Genomic DNA, 19,769 nt, shown 5'->3' on the forward strand with positions numbered 1-19,769 from the left:
ACAACTATTTTCAAGTCTTGCCATAGATTTTAAGCAGATTTAAGTCAAAACTGTAACTCGGCCACTCTACAACATTCACCATCGTCTTGGTAAGCAACTCCAAGTGTAGATTAGGCCTTGTGTTTTAGGTTAATGTCCTGCTGAAAGGTGAATTAATCTCCCAGTGTCTAGTGGAAAGCAGACTGAACCAGGTTTACCTCTAGGATTTGGCCTGTGCGTTTCTTTTTTCATCCTGAAAAACTCACCAGTCCTTAACGATTACAAGCATACCCATAACATGAAGCACCACCATGCTTGAACATATGGAGAGTAGTACTCAGTAACATGTTTGGGGCAACTCTAATGCAACACTTTGTGTTCAGGACAAAAAGTGAATTGCTTTGCCACATTTTTTGCAGCATTACTTTAGTGCCTTGTTGCAAACAGGGTGCATGTTTTTGGAATGTTTTTATTCTGTACAGGCTTCCTTATTTTCAGACTGTCAATTCCGTTGTTGTTGATCCATCTTCAGAGTCACCATTGACCTCATGGTGAAATCCCTGAGCGGTGTCCTTCCTCTCCGGCAACTCTGTTAGAAAGTACGCCTATATCTTTGTAGTGACTAGGTGTATTGATACACCATCCAAAGTGTAATTACACTGAACAAAAAATATAAATGCAACATGCAACAATTTCATTGATTTTACTGAGTTACAGTTCATAAAGGAAATCAGTCAATTTAAATGAATTCATTAGGCCCAAATCTATGGATTTCACATGACTGGGAATACAGCTATGCATCTGTTGGTCACATATCTTTAAAAAAGAAAGTAAGGGCATGGATCAGAAAACCAGTCGGTATCTTGTGTGACCTCTTACCTCATGCAGTGCAGCACATCTCCATCACATAGAGTTGATCAGGCTGTTGATTGTGACCTGTGGAATGTTGTCCCACTCTTCAATGGCTGTACAAAGTTGCTGGATGTTGGCGGGAACTGAACATCACCTCCAGCATAATTTTAAAGAATTTGGCAGTGCGTTCAACCGGCCCCATAACTGCAGACCACATGTATGGCGTCGTGTGGGCGAGCTGTTTGCTGATGTCAACGTTGAGTGCCCCATGGTGGCGGTGGGGTTATGGTATGGGCAGGCATAAGCTACGGACAACGAACACAATTTGCATTTTATCAATGGCAATTTGAATGCACAGCAATACCGTGATGAGATCATGAGGCCCATTGTCGTGCCATTCATCATACACGTCTAGTGAGTATGCAGGCCATGGAAGAACTGGGACATTTTCAGCTTCCTGGAATTGTGTACAGGTCCTTGCGATATGGGGCTTTGCATTATCATGCTGAAACATGAGGTGATGGCGGTGGATGAATGATACAACAATGGGCCTCAGGATCTCATCACGGTGTCTCTGTGCATTCAAATTGCCATCGATAAAAGGCAATTGTGTTCATTGTCTGTATTTTATGCCTGCCCATACTATAACCCAAGTGCCACCATGGGGCACTCTGTTCACAACGTGTTGTGACAAAACTGCACATCTTAGAGTGGCCTTTTATTGTCCCCAGCATAAGGTGCACCTGTGTAAACATCATGTTGATTAGCTTCTTGATAAGCCACACCTGTCAGGTGGATGGATTATCTTGGCAAAAGAGAAATGCTCACTAATAGGGATGTAAACAAATTTGAAATCAACATTTGAGAGAAATACATTTTTACGTGTGTATGGAACATTTCTGGGATCTTTTATTTCAGCTCATAAAACATGGGACCAAAACTTTACATGTTGCGTTTTATATTTTAGTTCAGTGTAATAACTTCACTGTGCTCAAAGGGATATTAAAAAAAAGAAAAAAAATATATAGACTTTTTTACCCATCTACCAATAGGTGCCCTTCCTTGTGAGGCATTGGAAAACCTCCCTGGTCTTTGTGGTTGGATCTGTGTTATAAATGCGCTGCTCTGCTGAGGGACCTTACAATTATCTGTATGTATGGTGTACAGAGATGAGGTAATCATATTAAAAAAAATCACGTTAAACACTATTGCAACCAAATGAGTCGATGCAATTTGTGACTTGTGCAAAAAAGCTTGCCATAACAAAGGGGTTGTGAATACCTATCGACTCAAAACATTTCAGCTTTTAATTTGCAATTAATTTGTAAAACTTTAGAAAACATAATTCCACATTATGGGGTATTGTGTGCAGGCCAGGGACAAAAAAATCTCAATCCATTTTAAATTCAGGCTGTAACACAACAAAATGTGGAAAAAGTCGAGGGGTGTGAATACTTTCAGAAGGCAATGTACATTACAAATCCCAAGGTCTCATCGAACTCCAGTCCCTTGAAGGCAACACATGCTGACGTTCTTATTTAATTGTTTAAAATTGAATATCTGAAACATACGATACACTTGCAGTGAAGCCGCTCAACAACTACATCATACCAGTCATCCAACACTCCCATTCAGAGCGACATGCTGACATTCTTGCCCCCTGGCATTTGATTAATCAGCTGTTATTGGTTTACCAGAGTCCACACACCATAGTACCAAGGTCTCAATCAGTCTCTGATCAAAAGGAAAGATCAAGGACCAAAACCAGCTGACACTGCAGCCCCTCAGGACCAGAGTTCTGCTACTAAACACATTAGGTCATATCGAGGTGAGAGGAATGTCTCTCTTCCTCCGCTCCCCCTTTTCACTCATCGTCTCCACCAAGGCAGTTAATTCTCTCATATTGACTGTTGACTTGCCGTGCTTCCTTCAACAGGAAATGGAAATATATACACACACATGAAAGTCTAGAGGGGATAAGAGGGATGATGAGAAGAGGGTGACACACGATTTTAGGGAGAATTAAAAAAATAAAAAAAATAAAAATTAAATGACTGCTAGGAGCCTCAATGCCACAATGTGACATGATAATCCAGACTGCACGCACACACACACCATTATTTGGGCTCTATAGAGTACCACATTGAGTCATAATACCCATTGGCAACATTTCTTTAAATAACATTTCTGTGAACTGTCTTGTGCAAGTTTGCACAAGACAATTTAAAACTGTTTGCAAAGGTGTCAGCTAGCGATGACGTGCAGCAGCTTGCTGGGATTTGTAGTCTTACTTTGATGCTAATTAGCATTTTCGAAAGTAAATATAGCCGACTATATTGATCAAGTCACCTTGTCCGAGAGAGATTTACATGGTTATTAAAACGTCACACCAGTGTAATCCCACACGAAACCCAGCCCTTATTTTATGTTTCTAAAATTCCCTATGGGGAAAAATGAATGGTGGAAAAACTATTGGAACCATTTTCCTGTTTGACCTCTAGGTTTTATGGATATTAAAACCTAGAGGGGCTCTAAACTGCATAGCTGATTTCATAACTGAACAAAATGTGGTTGAATGGTGATTGTAAATCTTAGCACCTGTGGACCTACTGCCATCTAGAGACTGTTAGAGCCAATTCATGCTTAATCCAAAAATGTGGTCGGTGGCGCCGGAGGTACGCAGAGACCGAATTGAGCTCCGTACCGCATCGCCGTGCTCCTTTCAAATGTTGTAACAATGCAGAGGACTCCCTATAGCTCAGCACTTTTTATGATTGGTTGTTCATTTTAGGTGCGGGCGGGAGGTCCTGTATAAACACAAACTGACTTCCTTGACAACTTCCTTCACAACAGCTCTGCGCTGTTTGGCGACGCGCAGGAAGTATGAATGCCCTGACTCTTGCGGAGGCCATATCACCGTAAATGCTGCACGCACCCAATCCGAATGACAATGACCATTTTACTGGGAGACAACTCTTGGGGAAATATTTGCCCTGAAAAATATTTATTTGTTATTAAGAGCTTGTTAATCTTAGGATTCAACGTAGGAAACGTCTCATCAACATGCCCTGTACTGTTGCGTCTCTGGTCTTATAAGTGTATTAACTTTCACTGCTGCCTCTTATGCCCCGTGTGAGCCCATGCCGTTTTAGGGGCTTCAGCTCTGTTTCTCTGAGAGGAGGAGGACAGGATTAGTTCATTTCTGTGAAGCACTCAATGTCATTTGTTATGGTATAAGTTTGCATTGATATCCATTTATCTGTGCAAATGGTGTGAGTAGGCAACCGGTATCCTCACGGCGTGAATGTATTCCTGGTCTTTTTAACACCCAAAATAAAATCAGTCAATTAATCAGTCAATATTTAAAATAAAGATAAAGCACAATATCAACAGCTTTCTTTTTCTCTTTTAATTTGTACTTTTCTCATACATACAGTGGGGCAAAAAAGTATTTAGTCAGCCACCAATTGTGCAAGTTCTCCCACTTAAAAAGATGAGAGAGGACTGTAATTTTCATCATAGGTACACTTCAACTATGACAGACAAAAGTAGGGGGGAAAAATCCAGAAAATCGCATTGTATGATTTTTAATGAATTTATTTGCAAATGATGGTGGAAAATAAGTATTTGGTCAATAACAAAAGTTTATCTCAGTACTTTGTTATATACCCTTTGTTGGCAATGACAGAGGTCAAATGTTTTCTGTAAGTCTTCACAAGGTTTTCACACACTGTTGCTGGTATTTTGGCCCATTCCTCCATGCAGATCTCCTCTAGAGCAATGATATTTTGGCGCTGTTGCTGGGCAACACGGACTTTCAACTCCCTCCAAAGATTTTCTATGGGGTTGAGATCTGGAGACTGGCTTGGCCACTCCAGGACCTTGAAATGCTTCTTACGAAGCCACTCCTTCGTTGCCCTGGTGGTGTGTTTGGGATCATTGTCATGCTGAAAGACCCAGCCACGTTTCATCTTCAATGCCCTTGCTGATGGAAGGAGGTTTTCACTCAAAATCTCACGATACATGGCCCCATTCATTCTTTCCTTTACACGGATCAGTCATCCTGGTCCCTTTGCAGAAAAACAGCCCCAAGCATGATGTTTCCACCCCCATGCTTCACAGTAGGTATGGTGTTCTTTGGATGCAACTCAGCATTCTTTGTCCTCCAAACACGACGAGTTTAGTTTTTACCAAAAAGTTATATTTTGGTTTCATCTGACCATATGACATTCTCCCAATCTTCTTCTGGATCATCCAAATGCTCTCTAGCAAACTTCAGATGGGCCTGGACATGTACTGGCTTAAACTGGGGGACACGTCTGGCACTGCAGGATTTGAGTCCCTGGCGGTGTAGTGTGTTACTGATGGTAGGCTTTGTTACTTTGGTCCCAGCTCTCTGCAGGTCATTCACTAGGTCCCCCCGTGTGGTTCTGGGATTTTTGCTCACCGTACTTGTGATCTTTTGACCCTACGGGGTGAGATCTTGCGTGGAGCCCCAGATCGAGGGAAATTATCAGTGGTCTTGTATGTCTTCCATTTCCTAATAATTGCTCCCACAGTTGATTTCTTCAAACCAAGCTGCTCACCTATTGCAGATCCATCTTCCCAGCCTGGTGCAGGCCTACAATTTTGTTTCTGGTGTCCTTTGACAGCTCTTTGGTCTTTGCCATAGTGGAGTTTGGAGTGTGACTGTTTGAGGTTGTGGACATGTACCATTAATACAGGTAACAAGCGGAGGACAGATGAGCCTCTTAAAGAAGAAGTTACAGGTCTGTGAGAGACAGAAATCTTACTTATTTTCCACCATAATTTGCAAATAAATTCATAAAAAATCCTACAATGTGTTTTTCTGTATTTTTTTTCTCATTTTGTCTGTCATAGTTGAAGTGTACCCATGATGAAAATTGCAGGCCTCATCTTTTTAAGTGTGAGAACTTGCACAATTGGTGGCTGACTAAATACTTTTTTGTCCCACTGTATATTACTGTACCTGCTCCTATACGCCTGTCTGTAGTTTAACTACTGTTGTCTGTCTTGTACAGGAAATGATCTGCTCTCTATAATGTAACTACCATTGTGTCTTGTCCTATAGGAAAGTACCTGCTGCCCTATGTGTCCCCCCACCAGGCATGGCAGACCCCCTCGGAGAACTCCAACCTGGTGCGGATGCGCTCCACCACCTTGGGGAAGTCAGCCCCCTCTCTCACGTCTAGTCTGGTGAGATGTACATCCTGTTAATGACCTCCCATGATTCCACTACAACATTATTTGTACCCCCCTGCTTTGATGTTGAGGACAGGATATTTGATTGGCGTATTAATCAGTCATTTCTATTTATTATTGCCATATTTTAAGCCATTTTTTTTGCATAGCAAGACACTCCTCATGACAGTACAGTGAATACACAGCAAAGAAACATCAATCAGTAAAAATGGTAAACAACATTTATTTGACCTTTATCTGAAAGTAGTAGTGATTAATATTTCGTCAGAGCCGTAATGTTCAGGTCCTTGATTATAAACAAACAGTACGCAATCTATGATGATTTCAGAAAAATAAGATGATTCTGTGATGGAGATCTGTCTGAGATCTTGATTGGAGCAGATATAGTCTAATCCCTCAGTCTGAAATGCCAGTCACCTAGTCTCTAGTCTAGTCTCACTTTGACCTTGAGCATCAAAGAGCCTTTAAGTCAGACATCACCCATCTCTCCTGTATTCTTTCAGATAACAAAAGCGATAGCAAGCCCAGATTTCCTTTTGATGGGGAAATTATATCGTCCCATCCCATTTCAAATGATCTTTTTGTGTTTATTTACCTGGACAAATGAGAATGTGTGTACTGTCTCTACCTTGCTTTCCAGTCAAGGTGCTTAAACAAGGGAGAAAACCAGACATTTGGAAAACAGTTTTCAGTCATTGTGTTGGTATAAAGTTTTTTTTTTTTTTTTACAAATCCCAAATCATGTAATCAGATTTGCTGTCATCTAGATGTGGAGATTCAGAGAAGGCTTGATTGAGCGAATCCTATCTAATCTGTGTGGATGTTTCTGTAAGCGAAACAATTTACCGTGCTGCATTACAGACAGCGGAGACGATGTTAAACGTGCTGAATATTTCTCTACACTGGAGGGAGCCACTGTGCTGTTTTGAGTTTGATCCACATTGTCTTACTGTGGACACATTTAGTATTTGTGAATCAGAATCAATGTGCTTCTTCAATCTACAATGTATTGTGGGGGAAAAAACAAATATAGTATTCTCAATGTATATGAATTGAAAGAGTATTCATACACAATTTGAGCTTTTCACACTTTCCTATATTTGTATTTATATTCATGATCATACTCACAGGATACCTCTTATCTTTAGGAATGGTCTTTCTTGCCACTGCTGTTTATGTCAACATATGATCAGATAAAGTATTTGACACACGGACATACTAACAACCTTTGTGTCTGGGGCAAGGTAAGGCATGTGCAATCTCCAATAATCAATGACAAAAATTATGATATTGAGTAAAAGTTCAACAGGACTTTACCCAAAGACATTGAATCCATAAGATCAGAGTGAGGTCTCCATTTCAGATCGAAATGTTTGGCCCTCATAATATAGTTTCCCAATCCTGGTTACTGGTGACCCAACGGCTTAGTCATCAGTCCATCAGGTGTCCATCAGGTTCCCATAGTGTCTTGTCCCCATACAGTCAGATCCTCATATTATCAGTTCCCCAGAAAAGACTAAATCCCATATTATCAGGGGCTGCCGAGTGGCGCAGTGGTCTAAGGCACTGCATCTCTGCTAGTAGCATCAGTACAGACCCTGGTTAGATTCCAGGCTGTATCACAACCGGCCGTAATTGGGATTCCCATAGGGCGGCAAACTATTTCCCCAGCGTCATCCGGGTTTGGGTTTGGCCGGGGTAGGCTGTCATTGTAAATAAGAATTTGTTCTTAACTGACTTGCCTAGGTAAATAAAGGTTAAATCAAAAAATATATATAAAGTCTAGTTCCAGAAAGTCTGAACCCTGTGTTGTCAGGCCCCCATAACTTCTGGTCTTCAGAAAGTCCCCATAAGGCCAGGCCCTCATCCCCTAAGGTGAGTGTGAAGATGTGGGTGGAGAGCCTCTCTGGAGGCTGCCACATCTTATTAGATTCTCCTCAGACCCTGTAAACAGACCCCATATAGCGAGGGCTGATTGAAATTAATTGTTGCAGAGACCAGGGTCAATAAGGCACAAACAGTCATTACACTGGGCCGAGAGAGGCGCCGCATTTTCATCTATTGTCTCTCATGGGTTGCACATTTTCTGTGAGTTTGTGCAGGCATGTGAGAGTATATATGTGTGTGTGTGTGTATGCGCATGTTTACGTGGGCATCTTTATATGTTTGTGTGAGAGTATTTGTGTGTGTTGTCTGATTTGTGTGTAGCTTGGTATCAGTCCACGACACGACGGATGGTAACGTTGAACCTTTTTCGGTCTATTGGAAATGCCTCCATGTCTATCTAGCCTCCCTGAAGAAATTCAATGCTGCTCGCCACCGCTTTACGGACAGCCAGGCGTGGACATACGTTGACTCGCTGACGCATGACCACATCCTAATAGCATATTTTGGAGCAGATAGTGGTGTATTTTAACATTTTCAGGGGAACACCATTTATAAAGTTGTGGTACATATTTGACCTTGGGAAAACAGTATATTGAGAGAGACAAACATAACGGTTGCTAGGCTCTGAATGGTTTGGTTTGTTGCCAGGGACGTTTTCATGCTTTTTGTTTCTTTGGTTGGTCTTTTGTTCGTCAGGGACCATGCACAACTTGTTGCACCAGAGATGGATTTATTGGGGGGGGGGGGGGGGGGTGGCAGATGATTGTGGATCATTGCTACAGAATTCCAGATCACAAAATTGGAAAAGTAGGAAATGTTATTAACCAGGTTCCTTTTGGGGATATAAAATGTGTGCTCAAGGAGTTAACTGGATCAGTAGAGGTAGATTAGAATGTGCGTTCCCAAATGGAAGGCATCTTGAGTTTTGGAGACTTGAATGACAGCTAGGGTTTCACCCAAACTCACCCATCTGGTACGAAAAGTAACTGATACAGATTGTTCTGCACTGACTGAACACACTAGGTAATTCCTCTCAATTCATTTGGATGAGTTTATGCCATCGTTCCCTCCAGAATGAACCTGAATCATGTGTGTCCCTGTGACAGCAGGATGTATCCGTTAGCTATCACAATTGCTGACACCATGTGACCCGCGGTTGTCTTGCTAAAGTTGAGATGGCTTTGTTCCATCAAATTAAAATGTCACTGCAGCATCGGACTGTCTGGCCCCAGGGACTATTTTGTTGCACAATTTTTATATGTGAAAACACAACATCCTTCTCATAATCATATTCCGTTCTATTGGCAGATCCTGTTAGGGCAGCCCATCTCTGAGCCATATATGATGTATCTAATGTCTATCTTTATAATGTGCTTTGGCCCATGAATCTCGTGCTGAAATATGAATATTTCAGAGGAGAATATAAATGATCAGAATCATTAGAACACACACACATACTTCTCGGAAGGGTCATCGGAGTTTGAAGTGCTAAGTTCTCATTTGAGAAGTTCAGCAAGGTGTCTGGCAGCATTTTGGTGTATGAGACAATGTAATGTGAGCAGATTGAGAGACGTCAAAAGCATAATTTATTCGTGTTTTAGGAGGAGGTTGATTTGGTCTGTTTTGATTCAGTTTGGGAGATTATTGGAATGTGTGATAATGATGATGACTTGTGCTGAATAATTAACATACATTTTCCCTACTCAGTATTGTTATTGTACAGCAATAATGTTAGAAGGAAAATCCTCAAGCTATCCTCTACATTTTGAATTCAAACATCTGTTTCCCAGTGGGTTCTGGTTGTTATTCATTACAAGGCAGATTTCCTACCAAGAGCTGGATTTTGCATCAATTCTGTAAAATATTCCAGAGTTTACCGTGAAATATGGCAATTAACGCAATCATTTTTATGCATTCTATCCACAGTGGTTCCTTGTTATTCACTAGTTGAATAATCAGTGGTGCGTGGTATTGGCTTTCAATAGGTTATATTCCTTCTCGATTGTTGTCTGGGGACGTCAGACTGAAAGGCTGTGTTTAGACAGGCAGTCCAGTTCTGATATTCTTTCCACTAATTGGTATTTTGACCAATCCCATCAGCTCTTTTTACATCAGATCTTTTGCAGCGCTGATCTAATTGGTCAAAAGACCAATCAGTGAAAAATTATATCGGAATTGGGCTGCCTGTCGAAATGCAGCCTAAGTCGTCATGTTCTTAAAGCCACACTAGAATTTTGGCCCCCTACTCTCAAAGTCTGGCCCATCCTCATCACCTTCCATCCCCCCCAGTGCCAGTGCAACGACTTATCTCCCTCTATCAACCATGCCATGCTCCCTGCCTTGCAGGTCGGCTGTTATTGCTTTCTCTCTTTTCTCGTCCTTCACGCTTTTCTGTCATGCCCCCCGGGTTTGTGGGTCTCTTTCCCTTTTCGCATGGCACATCTCTTTTGACTATGATTAGGTTTGACAGTAAATCAATACGTTTGTCCTGGCCTGATTTGTAAGATTGTCATAATCCTGATGTTGTGGCTTTGTGGACTCCAATTCCCCTTCTTTATTGTGGTCACTGATGTCCTTTGGAGATAGCGTTTCTCTCGTTTCAGCTGCATTGGGTCTGCAGAGGTGATGTCCGTGCTGAGGTTAGACAGATTGGACGACAGGAGAGTCCAAGGTGTGCTTTGTTTAGTGTTTGTGTACATGCTTTCCATTATACCGGTTCCCACTTCTGACACCAACTGTACTTACTTTTAACCAGACAGCGAGGAATAATGCCAATGTGAAGGAACACAGTACTAGCGTTTCATAGTTCCTTTCTTTTCTACAGTAAAAGTAAGCACTATGAACCATGTTCATATTCACGTCGAGTGCAGCTACCTGTGTGTGTGTTTTTTTTTGAATGCTTGTATACACATATCCTCCCCTGTCCTTTTAGTCCTATTCTCAAGATCACCTTCCAAGGTCGTATCAAGCCAATGATCTCACATATCCAGTAATCTTAGATACATTACTGTCATGTGACATGTCACTGTGTGTACACACATGCACAGAGGGCGCGGTGTAAATGAAAAACTGTCAGTCTTGATGAAGTGGCTGCAGTTTGCGATATCAGATTCCTGTCAAACTGCAGGGTATGACGTTTCTCTGTTTAGGGATTGTAATATAATATTAAGCCGCAATGTGACATTGTTTCCCTTTTTGTGAAAGAATATGAAATGAAAAGTCTGGTATCACAGTCTGTAGGTGACTCCTGGAGGATTCCCTGGCGGACTCAAACTGACAGTCTGTTTCATATGTTGAATGCATTTATCAAAGAACATAACATAGGCCTCCTGGTTTCAACTTCTGACACCAACCGATGTACTTTTAGCCAGAAAGCGTAATACAGAACAAGGTGGTTGTCTATGATTTATTTCAACCTTGAGGTGCTTTGTGTGAGTATGTTTGTGTACCACATTGTTAAAATTAGAAGACACGTGTGTATTAAGCTTACGCCTTGGCCTTTCAATACTCTAATGAAGGTCAAAAGGCTGAAATGCAAAATAGATGCCGAAATAAACCTGGTAAACATCTCACAGCCCTCACAAAACGAATACACGCCAAATCAGTTATAATCGTAAAATATAAAAATACAGATGTGTTTGTTAGAAACAACAACAACAAGAATAATTACAATTTTAAAAGCTTAATTAAAAAATCTATATAAATCCAAATTAAAACAGCAGCACGAAAACAGGAATTAATACTTTTTATACAAATATTATATACATTTCCTAAAGAAAGGGGCACAAGTTTGGAATGTCTTCTCTCCCCCCTCCTATTTGCATTGGCAATTGAACCGCTTGCAGAAAGAATTAGTCAGTACCCAAATGTAACTCGTGTCATTATTTGCTGATCTCCTGATATACCTGACCAATATAGATTTTTTTTTTTCTTCAGAAGTCTAAAATCTCAGTAACAAGAAAAATAACTCATGACCTACAGCAATCCTTTTAAGTGTGCAACAAAAAAGATCATACTTAGGATGCTTAAGTGACAACAAAAAATATCATACTTAGGATGCTTAAGTGACAACAAAAAAGATAATACTTAGGATGCTTAAGTGACAACAAAAAAGATAATACTTAGGATGCTTAAGTGACAACAAAAAAGATCATACTTAGGATGCTTAAGTGACAACAAAAAAGATAATACTTAGGATGCTTAAGTGACAACAAAAAAGATCATACTTAGGATGCTTAAGTGACAACAAAAAAACGAATATGTAAAGATAACTATCCGATTACTCAACAGTATGAAAGCAGAACTAATTAAATGGAACAATATTGCCATAAATCCAACAGGTAAAATTAACCTATTCAGAATGGCATGGCTGCTAAAGTTGTTATACTTATTCTCTGTAATACCAATTAACCAACGAAGACATTCTTTAAAAAAGTATACTCGGCCCTAAGACTTTATATGGGCAAATAAAACTCAGAAACCCAATGGGTTGGACAATACTTTTCTTTGTCAATCGTCAAAAAAAAGAAGTATACTTAAAAAACTGGAAATCAACCAATCCTCCGCCGTTAACACGATAGCAAGGTCAAATTATCTAAATGTTGAAAGTGCATTGGCGATGGACAAAATGGTGCTGTTTGAGGCCATGTGGCAGAGAATCAAATAAAATTTGATTTGGCACATGCGCTGAATACAACAGGTGAACAGTGAAATGATTACTTACAGGTCCTTAACCAACTATGCAGTTTTAAGAAAATACCCCCCCCCCCAAAAAAAAAAAAAAAATTATAGATAAAAAAATTAAATAATAATTAAGAGCAGCAGTAAATAACAATAGTGGGGCTAAATACAGTGGGGAGAACAAGTATTTGATACACTGCCGATTTTGCAGGTTTTCCTACTTACAAAGCATGTAGATGTCTGTACTTTTTATCATAGGTACACTTCAACTGTGAGAGACGGAATCTAAAACAAAAATCCAGAAAATCCCATTATATGATTTTTAAGTAATTAATTTGCATTTTATTGCATGACATAAGTATTTGATCACCTACCAACCAGTAAGAATTCCGGCTCTCACAGACCTGTTAGTTTTTCTTTAAGAAGCCCTCCTGTTCTCCACTCATTACCTATATTAACTGCACCTTTTTAAACTTGTTACCTGCATAAAAAGACACCTGTCCACACACTCAATCAAATAGACTCCAACCTCTCCACAATGGCCAAGACCAGAGAGCTGTGTAAGGACATCAGGGATAAAATTGTAGACCTGCACAAGTCTGGGATGCGCTACAGGACAATAGGCAAACAGCTTGGTGAGAAGGCAACAACTGTTGGCGCAATTATTAGAAAATGGAAGAAGTTCAAGATGACGGTCAATCACCCTCGGGCTGGGGCTCTATGCAAGATCTCACCTCGTGGGGCATCAATGATCATGAGGAAGGTGAGGGATCAGCCCAGAACTACACAGCAGGACCTGGTCAATGACCTGAAGAGAGCTGGGACCACAGTCTCAAAGAAAACCATTAGTAACACACTACGCCGTCATGGATTAAAATCCTGCAGCGCATGCAAAGTCCCCCTGCTCAAGCCAGCGCATGTCCAGGCCCGTCTGAAGTTTGCCAGTGACCATCTGGATGATCCAGAGGAGGAATGGGAGAAGGTCATGTGGTCTGATGAGACAAAAATAGAGCTTTTTGGTCTAAACTCCACTCGCCGTGTTTGGAGGAAGAAGGATGAGTTCAATCCCAAGAACACCATCCCAACCGTGAAGCATGGAGGTGGAAGCATTCTTTGGGGAGGCTTTTCTGCAAAGGGGACAAGACGGCAGCACCGTATTGAGGGGAGGATGGATGGGGCCATGTATCGCGAGTTCTTGGCCAACAACCTCCTGCCCTCAGTAAGAGCATTGAAGATGGGTCATGGCTTGGTCTTCCAGCATGACAACGACCTGAAACACACAGCCAGAGCAACTAAGAAGCATCTCAAGGTCCTGGAGTGGCCTAGCCAGTCTCCAAACCTGAACCCAATAGATAATCTTTGGAGGGAGCTGAATGTCCGTATTGCCCCGCGACAGCCCCGAAACCTAAAGGATCTGGAGAAGGTCTGTATGGAGGAGTGGGCCAAAATCCCTGCTGCAGTGTGTGCAAACCTGGTCAAGAACTACAGGAAACGTATGATTTCTCTGTAATTGCAAACAAATGTTTCTGTACCAAATATTAAGTTATTCTATTAAGCTATTCTGATATATCAAATACTTATGTCATGCAATAAAATGCAAAATGAATTACTCAAAAATCATACAATGGGATTTTCTGGATATTTGTTTTAGATTCCGTCTCTCACAGTTGAAGTGTACCTATGATAAAAATTACAGACCTCTACATGCTTTGTAAGTAGGAAAACCTGCAAAATCGGCAGTGTATCAAATACTTGTTCTCTCCACTGTATAAGTGGTACCGGTTCTGAGTCAATGTGTGGGGGCACCAGACTTGAGGTAGTTGAGGTAATTATGTACATGTAAGTAGTGTTATTAAAGTGGCTTATGCATAGATAAGAGAGTAGCAGCAGCATAGGTGGGTGAAAATAGTCTGGGTAGCCATTTGATTAGCTGTTCAGGAGTCTTATGCCTTGGGGGTAGAAGCTGTTCAGAAGCTTCTTGGACCTAGACATGGCGCTCCGGGACCGATTGCCTTGCAGTAGCAGAGGGAACAGGAGCTGATGCTGGAGATGGGGGTGTGAGCATGTGGGTCTGGGCAGGGTTGATGTTTGTGTGATGTTGTCGTTTGTATGTGTATGTTTTGTATTGTTTTTAAAAAGAAAAAAAAGGCAGAAATGCAATCACAATAAACAAACAATACTTTCCAAGCACAGTGTGGGAGTTTTATTTCATCTTAACAATTATTTCTTGAACATCTCAGACGCACCTGCAAAGCAACCTCTACTGTAGATGAATGCAAATAGCGTTTCACTTTCTTGCATCTTTCATATTCAAATCCAATCTAATTGTATTTGTTACATGCACCGAATACAACAGGTATATAGACCTTACCGTGAAATGCTTACTTACAAGCCCTTAACCAACAATGCAGTTTGAAGAAAAATAAGAGATGTATTTACTAAATTAACTAAAGTAAAAAATAAGAGCAACAATAAAATATTGAGGCTTGGTAAAAGTACCGAGTCAATGTGCGGGGGTATAGGTTAGTTGAGGTAATTGATGTAATATGTACATGTAGGTAGGGGTAAAGTGACTATGCATAAATAAACTGACTTGTGTGGGGGTTTTTTTTCTCCTTTTGTCTTGATCATGTTGAGGGAGAGGTTGTTGTCCTGGCACCACACTTCCAGGTTTCTGACCTCCTTATAAGCTGTCTCATCGTTGTTGGTGATCAAGTCGACCGCTGTTGTGTGGTCGCAAGCTTAATAATGGTGTTGGAGTCATGCTTGGCCAAGCAGTCATGCGTGAACAGGGAGTACAGGAGGGGACTAAGCACACACCCCTGAGGGTTCCTGGTGTTGAGCATCAATGTGGCAGATGTGGTGTTGCCTACACTTACCACCCGCCAGGAAGTAAAGGATCCAGAGGGTCCCCCAGGTGTTATTGGAGGAATTGGTGAGGGATTGGTTCCATTGTGAGGGATTGGTTCTTTAAGGTCATAAAGTCTGCTTTTCTTTCCCACTGAGGAATTGACTCCAAAGGACTGGATGTATACACAGATATAATGTCCGGCTAAGCTTTCACTGTAAATGATCTGTATTAGGGTCTCTTTCTCCCACTCTCGCTATACTCCTCTCTCTATCTCCACAAGCCATGGCCCTCCTCCTGCCTTAGCTTAGATCTGCAGGCCTCCTCTCGCTGCGATAAACCCAGGAAGGGCAGAGGGGTAACACAGGCCTTGGGTCCCTCAATCAGTTCTCACTGCTGGCTCTAAGGGCGTACTCCCACCAAAACCCCTCTCCTCTCCCCCCTCCACTTTTCTACGTTCTCGCCTCCTCGCCACTTGAGGAAATGGGCTTAGCTGCCCACCTGCCAGGAGGAAATGAGATACAGAAACTCCCAAGGACTTCCTGTTGAAGTAAGCCTGTGGCCATGGGCCCCTTTCTCCCAGAGCCAGTGGTAGTGGCATCCTCACACAATGCCCGCCATGCTCACTTCCCCCCATAGGGCTATACTCTGGCTGATTTATTATATGGGTCCTCTGAATAGCCGGGAAGTTAGTTGTTGCTTCCGCTTTTGCGTTTTTGTCAATTAAGTCATTTCCAGACAATTGCATTTGAATCCACCTTCTGTGAAGGTTTGAATGGTTTAAGAAAGAAACAAAAACAAGTCTGATTACTCCAGTGCCGGCTGCCATTTTCTATTCTCTGTTCCTCATCAGCGACAGCACAAATTACTGGCCGTCCAGCTTCAGTGAAACACAGCTCTGTTCAACAGACGGTCAGAGAAGGGGAAAGTTTACATGGCAGTCACCTGTCTGACCTTTCACACAATTTTTTTTTCTCTCTCTCCTCAGCCATAGGTAGCCAACTAGCCGTCACTCATCCATGCTCAATAACAGAAATCATTTCTGCTTGGTTGGAGACTGGGAGAATGTATGGGGTGCTACTTAATATTCACAGAGTAGAGTCACAGCAAATGGAAATGAGGAAGGGGGGAGAAGAGAGAAGAGAGGTGGAGAAGCAAAAACAAAAAAACACAGGACTGAAACTGACTGTGAAATTGCCGGATGGAATTGGCATGATGGCAATCGTAAACCAACCTATTGATCTAAATGCTAATAATTCAGAGCGGGGCGACTGTGGTGTTGCGACGGCGGCGAGGTATAGCATTGGAGAAGAGGCTCGGTCGGTTACTTGCTGAGTACCTAGGAGTTTATGTAACTTATGACGGAGACCACCAGGAAAGAGATGACGGAAATGCATGAAATCACCGGAAATTGACAGTGGATATGCACTTACAGAATGTGCTGCTTACAACTGGTTGTAGAGGAGTTGACTGAAGCAGTGGAGTTGTTCTTGATAGCAGCACGGTAATAATCAGCGCTGTTGTTTTGGAGGAAAGCCCCACAATAGCCACCTGCAGTATTATATCACTATGAGGGATTGAGTCCCAGGGCAGCTGTAGCAGCAGTGCCTCACCACAATTATTGTAAATCTTTTTTTAATTAAAAAATAAAATGTTTTTTTTGCACTCTCTTGCTCACACCACCTTCTTGTCCCCTATCTCTCTTCTACACCCCCCCTTCTCTCGCTCTCTCCCCCACCACCCTATGTCCCCCTCTCTTTCTCTCTATCTCAATCTCTCTCTTTTTTCCCCGTTACATCTTTCTCTCTATGACCTTCAGATATATTTTGCCCAGGAGAGAGAAACTGGAGGAATAATGACTCATTTAAAAGTCGTTGAACAGTAGAGGCCACTTAGCGTATAGTCCTGGCTGCTCTGCCGATGGACAGGCGGTCAGGACAGGATGCCAACTGTATTGTTTGAATAGAGAGGAGGAGAGCAATTCGGGGCAGGATATCCTCTACTTACGTTTCATGGTGACTTAGGGCGCCACAAAAGCGTGGCTGCTCCGCTCGGGTGGAAATGACTGAGGCACAGCTAGGGCACCCAGTCGCCCCTCAGTCCCAATGCTGAATTAGTCCTGCCTCCCTTGCTCCCTCTGTCTCTCTCTTCCCTTCTCTCTCCCCCTCCCTCACGCACTGACTCACTCACATTCACACACACACTCCCTCTCCCCCACACACTTATTCATATTCACTCACACTGCTTCTCTGTCTCTTTTGCTCTCTCTCACACACACACACACACACACACTGTCCTGAAGTTACAGAGGGGCGAGAAGAGGAACAAGAGAGGGAGGTGTCAGCTGACTGCCCCCCTCCAATCAGATAAGTTCTGATGTTGGTGTTTAGCAGCTGCTAAGATCAGAGTTGGTGTGAGGGAAGGAGGGAGCAGGAGAAAGAGACAGAGAGAGAGACTGCTATAGGCAGCTAGTCAGTCAGTACAGCATGGCTATGCGCCGGTAGGGAGGCATCCCAAGCTCTGTAGCATGGACGAGTCCAGCATTCTGAGGAGACGAGGGCTACAGGTAGGGAAATGGAAACTGGTGTGTGTGTGTGGAGAAGCGGTGCTGTAGTAGTGTTTGTATGTGGGGCAGTGCTCTGACAGGGAATGTTGCTTCTGTACAGCAGAGCACAGTTAGGAATTTCCTACATTTTGTGTTAGTGATGCATCATTTCGGGCAGTAGTTTTGAAAGTAGTGCTCACCAACTGAAACCGGTCTCTGAAAATTGTGCACAATTCTGTACTACGTTATCTGTTTCACATGATACATTACGTCCTGCAAAAAAAAGAAAGATGTGTGTGTATACATAATTTTGCAATTTGTGCGATGTGTTAGGAATTCCAATTCGTACAATATGTTACGAATTTGTAAGTGCTTAAGATCCCGGAAGGCACTTGGCAGTACGGGGTGTTTGTGTGGGGTGCGTCTCTCTCTGTGTAGGAGCTGCTTACCTATTCACAGAGCTGTGTTTGTGGTCTTGCGTTGTCTGAAGATGTTTCTGTTCTTAGGTAAATGTTCTACAGTGGAACATTGATTTACGTCATGATTGACTACGTCATTGTACCAATGCATATCCACTCTTCCAGTTTATGTATTCTCAAACTTCTGCCTCGATTTGTCCATATCTCTGCACACATTGTAAGAACAATGGACAGAAACAAATGTGAATTCTTCTGAATCATTTTGATTTCTTTATTGCCTTAGATTTGATGTCTGCTGCATGACATTAGTGGTATAACCTGCCTGGGCTGCTGAGGATGTATTTTCCTACCTTTTCAACCCATAATGAAAAGAATCATAAATCAAATATGAATCTTGTATGGCATAAAATATTATTTTAGTTGGTATACATTTGTGTATGTGTTAACTTAAATGCCTGATATTCACAATTGAATACATGATTGTGGTTAATTTCCTACATGGAAATGCTTTCCTTATAGATCAATATATATTTTTTTAAACGTGACAATTACTATAAGAAATACATAATATTTGTATATACATTTTCAGGTATGAGTTTCCATGGTTAAGGCTGGGCAGCACCTCCTACTGGATTGCTCTACTAATCTTTGGTCTTCCATCCAGGGTTTTAATGTGCTATCATGAGAATGATTGTTGAGAGATCTCCACGAACTAAATAGATTTAGTGGAGATTAGTTGTTCCTCCTCCCCCTCCTGCTTTCCTCCTCCTCTTCCTGTCCCTCCTCTCCTCCCCTTCATTCTGCTTTCCCCATTCCTCCTCCTCCTGCTCCTCCTTTGCTTCTTTCTTCAATAAGTGTGACGTTGCATGCGTCAATGACTTCCGACGGTGGTATGCATGTCCCATGTATGAGACCTTCGAAGGCTTTGCGTACATGTCTCGTATGTCTTTAAAAAAATGTTTAAACAATACATGCAACAGCTTGCTATTACTATGATCCAAGTACTATGAAATTCGTATGTCCCATGTATGTGAGGCCATAAAATTTAACTTACATGTCTTGTATGCTTTTTTTATATAATACATGCAACATTTCTGTTATGTCTAAATGTTACCCACCCAAGTCCGATATTACAAGAATCTTCTCTGAACCTTGTAAGTGTATTTGCTGCCAAATACATATTTTCCATACGGGGAGGCTGATTGATCCTGTTGTCTGAAGAGCTGTTGACCAGCCTCTCATTGACTTCTTTATGATAATGGAACAGTTATCGAAGCCTGCGGACGGACGCCTTGATAAACTATTGGATGTGTGCAGAGTTGCCCTCGTCCAGTGT

General features: G+C 41.8%; 1 protein-coding gene across 5 annotated transcripts in view; it reads left to right on the top strand.

Moving 5' to 3' along the window:
- LOC110509694 (microtubule-associated serine/threonine-protein kinase 3) overlaps positions 1 to 19,769 on the top strand; it is a 178,209-nt gene that overhangs the window by 45,546 nt on the left and 112,894 nt on the right. For 3 of the 5 annotated variants that reach the window (XM_090227064.1, XM_021590733.3, XM_021590734.3), the window contains exon 3: positions 5,924 to 6,048. In XM_090227064.1, coding sequence (XP_090083190.1) covers positions 5,924 to 6,048 — 125 coding nt within the window. Of the gene's footprint in view, positions 1 to 5,923; positions 6,049 to 17,567; positions 18,036 to 19,769 lie in introns of those variants that run through there. The other 2 variants (XM_090227063.1, XM_021590736.3) reach the window with 2 other exon arrangements.

This window comes from Oncorhynchus mykiss, chromosome 29 (genome assembly GCF_057628025.1).
Source record: "Oncorhynchus mykiss isolate SJ-2025 chromosome 29, ASM5762802v1, whole genome shotgun sequence".
Classification (NCBI taxonomy): domain Eukaryota; kingdom Metazoa; phylum Chordata; class Actinopteri; order Salmoniformes; family Salmonidae; genus Oncorhynchus; species Oncorhynchus mykiss.